The 4,313-nt window shown below is 50.4% G+C and overlaps 1 protein-coding gene across 1 annotated transcript in view; it reads right to left on the bottom strand.

Annotated features, from left to right (window-relative positions):
- Fam189a1 (family with sequence similarity 189 member A1) overlaps nt 1-3,658 on the bottom strand; it is a 237,740-nt gene extending 234,082 nt beyond the window's left edge. The window contains exon 1 of the mRNA XM_028872832.2: nt 2,262-3,658. Coding sequence (XP_028728665.2) covers nt 2,262-2,360 — 99 coding nt within the window. The 5' untranslated portion in view covers nt 2,361-3,658. The remainder of the gene's footprint in view (nt 1-2,261) is intronic.
- Between the last annotated feature and the right edge of the window lie 655 nt (nt 3,659-4,313).

Here is a 4,313-nt window from a genome sequence, read left to right as displayed (position 1 = left end):
TCTCCCCTGAGGGGCTAGCCTACAGGCCTAGGCTGCAAACTTTGGCCTTGCTAACAATCTCATGACATTCTTTAAAGTAAATGCCCTAATAGATGAGCAGGCAGAGATTAGCTAGATACCTCCTTTTTGTTGTGTTTTCTGGGGACCCCCTGACTGATACATAGATATGTAGACAATGTGGAGTTGGGCTTCTGTATCCACGGATTCTGCACAGACAAAAGAACATTCTTATGGGAGAGACAAATAACCACCCATCAAAACTTCCCTCCCTCCACAGTATGCAGCTGCCTCTGAGAGGTGTCTGTCCAGACGGGCAGCATCTGCAAGCCTCCTGTGTAACAATGGCCTGGTGACAAGTTCTTACCATGAGATGTACACAGGATATGCATAACTGTTAGGCTAAGGAGACCCAACCCCACCTCCCGTGTGTCCTCACTTAATCCCCGAGACTCCACAGGCATAGGGAATAGGGGGACCCTAAATGTTAAGACCCATGATCTCTCTGAAACCTTCTGTGGAGAAAGGATCTGCTGAGGGCAGAGTCTGCACGGGAGAGGCAATGGGAGAAAATCTGCGCTGCACAGAGGCACTAAAAATCTGGGGTTTGGCACAGTGGCTAGCATGTCCCCAGTGAAGCCCTTCATCCTCCAGCTGGACCCTGGGAGGAGATCAATCAAGGCAAGGTGAATGTGAGCACCTTCCAGAGAGCAGCTGGTCCTACACCAATCACCCAGCAGGACTCGGGAACCATCACTTGGAACACTGCCTCCGCCGGCCCAGCTGCTGCCATCCCCTCCTCCCTGCACGAGGCTCCGAAACCTCTCCAGCTTTCCCAGGATACATCTGCACCACATCCCAAAGGTATTTCTAAGACACCTGCATCCTGGCCACCCTGTGATGATCTCCACTCTGGGACTAGGACAGGAAATAGAGGAAGGGGGTGGCTGGGTGACAAAAGTTTCATGTTTTTACATCCACCCTAAGGAACACAGTCTCTTTTGTTAGGCAGCTGGCATCCAAGGTCTTCCTCTGTCTGTCCTGTGGGGGTACGTGGAGGAATGGAACAGACTGTCCCTGCGTTGAGAAGTCACGGCTGGTCCCAAGCCAGTGTGTGCACTGCCAACCCATCCTACACAGAGCCAGCTTCTTGATCCCCATGCTGGAGTTGCCATAAGGTCACTCATCCAAGAAGGGAAGGGCTGGGAGCCGGTACGGAGAGCACACAGAAGGAAAAAGAAAGACCAGCTGTTTTTTGTTGTTGTTGAAGCTGGATGGAGGGTGCACCAGGAATCACTATGTCAGCCTCCCCCTCTACTTTTCTGCACATTTGAAATTTTCAATATTAAAAAAAAATTGAATAAACTCTTCTGTGAACCGAACTACTCAAGAGGAAGCTCAACCAAATTCAAGCCACTACCTCCCCTGACACCATTTCAGGACGTCACAGTCACATTCACGAAGGAAGTATCTTCCACAAACGCATTTGTTTTTTCCCCGTTTCCATTAATATTTAGTATGCGTCATTATCTCCTAGTCTTATTACTTAAAACAAGATTTTAAATAATTGATTAATACAAAAGGCAAACATAACCACACTGCCTTGTTCAGTGCCCATCAAAGCTCTTCTTCTAGTCCTGACACAGACACATCAATATATTAATGCACGCACCGAGAAGACCAGCCTACAGATCAATACACACAGAGATGCTTGGGGTACTTCTCAGAGGGAAAACCCATCACCCTTCCCCACCCCCAGTGTGGTCCACGCCTCCTCCCCCTGCCCTGTAATGATTCAAGAAAGAATATTTTATCCATGCAATTTCTTAAGATTCTTGAACTCTGGTAGAATGTGTGTTGGTTCTATCTCCTGTGTAAGTATTTGCCATGCACACACGGATCTTAGTGGCTGGAGAAAGCATCAGCATCCAGACTTTCAAAATGTCTTTGTTCTCAGTATGTCCTCGAGGGATGCCATCAAAGCCAACAGACAAAGGATGTGGTAGGACAGTCTTAGGAATCACTCAAGGGGCATGCTGGGAAGTACAGCATGCCAACCCAGCATGCCAATGCACAGAAGTTCTTGAAAGCCCGTCAGCATGTAAGCAGACACTATGTACAAAAGTCTGCCACCAGCACGTAGCAGACACTAGGCACCACCTCCTGCCAACAGCTGAACGCTGGCTGCCACTGCCTCTGCCACACTCGCTCCTCTGCAGGCGAAGCGCCGTCCAAGGCCACCTGGAGCTGCAGGTGCCACTTACCACGAGTGAGAGCGGCCTCTTCCAGGAGACGACACCGATGAGGCCTGACAACAGCACCTGGAAGGAAGGAGAGCAGAGGGATGTGAGATATTTGGCCATCGTTCAGATCAGCTTCAACCTGTTCCACCCATGAAAGGGCATGTGAAATCCATACACTACGAGAGTGGCGTTCCCATGAGCTGGGTCTCCACTCCAGATGATCACAGCCTGTGGCCACACTCCCCTGGCTGCTCAAGATCCCCAAGCACTACAGAGCAGATTGCATCGTCTACTGCATTGCAGGGTATGTGAGGGATGGGCTTCCAGGCTCTCCACAAAGCTGCTCAGTGCTCTCCAGTCCTCTAACTTACTTGGCTGAGTTCTACACAATCACAGAAAGGATGGGAGATAGCCCCTGGAGCAAAGGCTGGGCCACCCCTTACTCACTGGCCACTCCGAAGAGTGATGTGGCTGCCCATCATGCCCCCTTCGCTCCAGCCCGTGTTCTCAGGAAAGCTTCCCATCTCGATGATAAGCACTATCTCCTTAGACAGCTCTGAAACGTTCTAGACGCCCAATCCCAGCAGCCCACGTGGCCCTTTCCTGGCCAAGCCCTGACTATCCTTGCCCTGGATCCTACTGTCACCCCTGCTTCTCTTCTCCCATGTCATCTTTAGCACACTGATACACTGTGTGCTCATACCTTAGAAAACCACTGTTCAAGTGTGTGACATCACCTAGCCCCAGGCCCACCTTTTCTAAAGGCTACATATACCAGGGAAGACACTGGCTTTGTTCCCATATTCTTGGTCTCCCTGGGTCCAGGAATAACCAATGACTATGGAGACAAAGCTACTTCCCATCCAACCTCCGTAATTCAGCTTCCACAACTTAACAGAAACCCTGCTTCTCAAGGTCACAGAGAGGTCACCAAATGCTACAAGGTGCTGTTCCACATTGCCCATCAAAGGACCATCCACCGAAGAGATCCTGCCCCTCCAGGCTCTGTGGTTCTCCATCACCTCATGCTCTTCCCATTTTCCAAGCTGCTCTCTTCAGCATATTTTAGAGTTCTAATCCCTGATCCCAGGTTCCCAAGATATTTGTCCCTTCTCCCAGTCTCATGAGAAACTAGCTATCATGCAGCCCTACTAACCCTCATGGCCCAGAGCTCTGTCCTGTCTGCTAGGCGTCTCACCCCTGTGGCTTCTTCTCCTGGTACCTGTTGCTCTCCCACTCAACACATTGCAAATGCATCTGAAGCCATAACCTTCCAGACCTGGTGTTCCTCTTACAATCTCAACTTTCCAAAAACAATGCTGCTCCTTCCTGGCCACTCATGACTAAATCTCCTCCCTTGCCAGCCCAGGCACCCCTGTATCTAAACAGATCCAGGGCAGGCGCCTCTGGCTTGCTGCTCAAGATAATCATTCAGGAGGCCTTATCATAAATAAGTTATCTGGACATGAGGTCCTGGAAAGATGGGCCACATACACCCGCCACTGAGGGACTGGGTCAGGCGGCCAAGGACCCAACTGGAAGCCTTGGATACTTTTCCCCTGGGGACTGCACAAGGGCCCACCAGACCTGTGAGGCTCATGCTACTAACAGAGCTACAAAGTCTGCTTGGTCACTGTCTTGGTGTTCTGTTGCTGTGGATAGGCATGACCAAAGCAACTCTTACATTTAACTGGGACTCGCTTGAAGATTTAGAGGGTTAGTCTATGATCGTCATGGTGGGAAGGAGTCAGGAATGGTGCTAGAGCAATCTAGCTGAGTGAGAGCTTTCCATCCTGATTTACAGGCAGCAGGCAGAGAGAGGGGGGTGGGGAGCGCACAGGAGCCTGGTGTGGACTTTTAAATCATGAAAGCCCACTCCCAGCAACACCCCCCCACTCCTTCTCAAATGCTCTACCAAGTGATGAGCAAGCATTCAACGGGAGCCTCTGGAGGTCATTCTCATTCAGACCCACCACAGTCACAGACTGCAGCTGGTAGAACCAGATCTTATAGCCCACAGGCTTCAGTCAATACACGTGAATCCTCCAGTCAGTATTGATAGTTAACTACAAC

Source organism: Peromyscus leucopus, chromosome 1 (assembly GCF_004664715.2).
Source record: "Peromyscus leucopus breed LL Stock chromosome 1, UCI_PerLeu_2.1, whole genome shotgun sequence".
Classification (NCBI taxonomy): domain Eukaryota; kingdom Metazoa; phylum Chordata; class Mammalia; order Rodentia; family Cricetidae; genus Peromyscus; species Peromyscus leucopus.
This window is presented reverse-complemented; position numbering and strand designations above follow the sequence as displayed.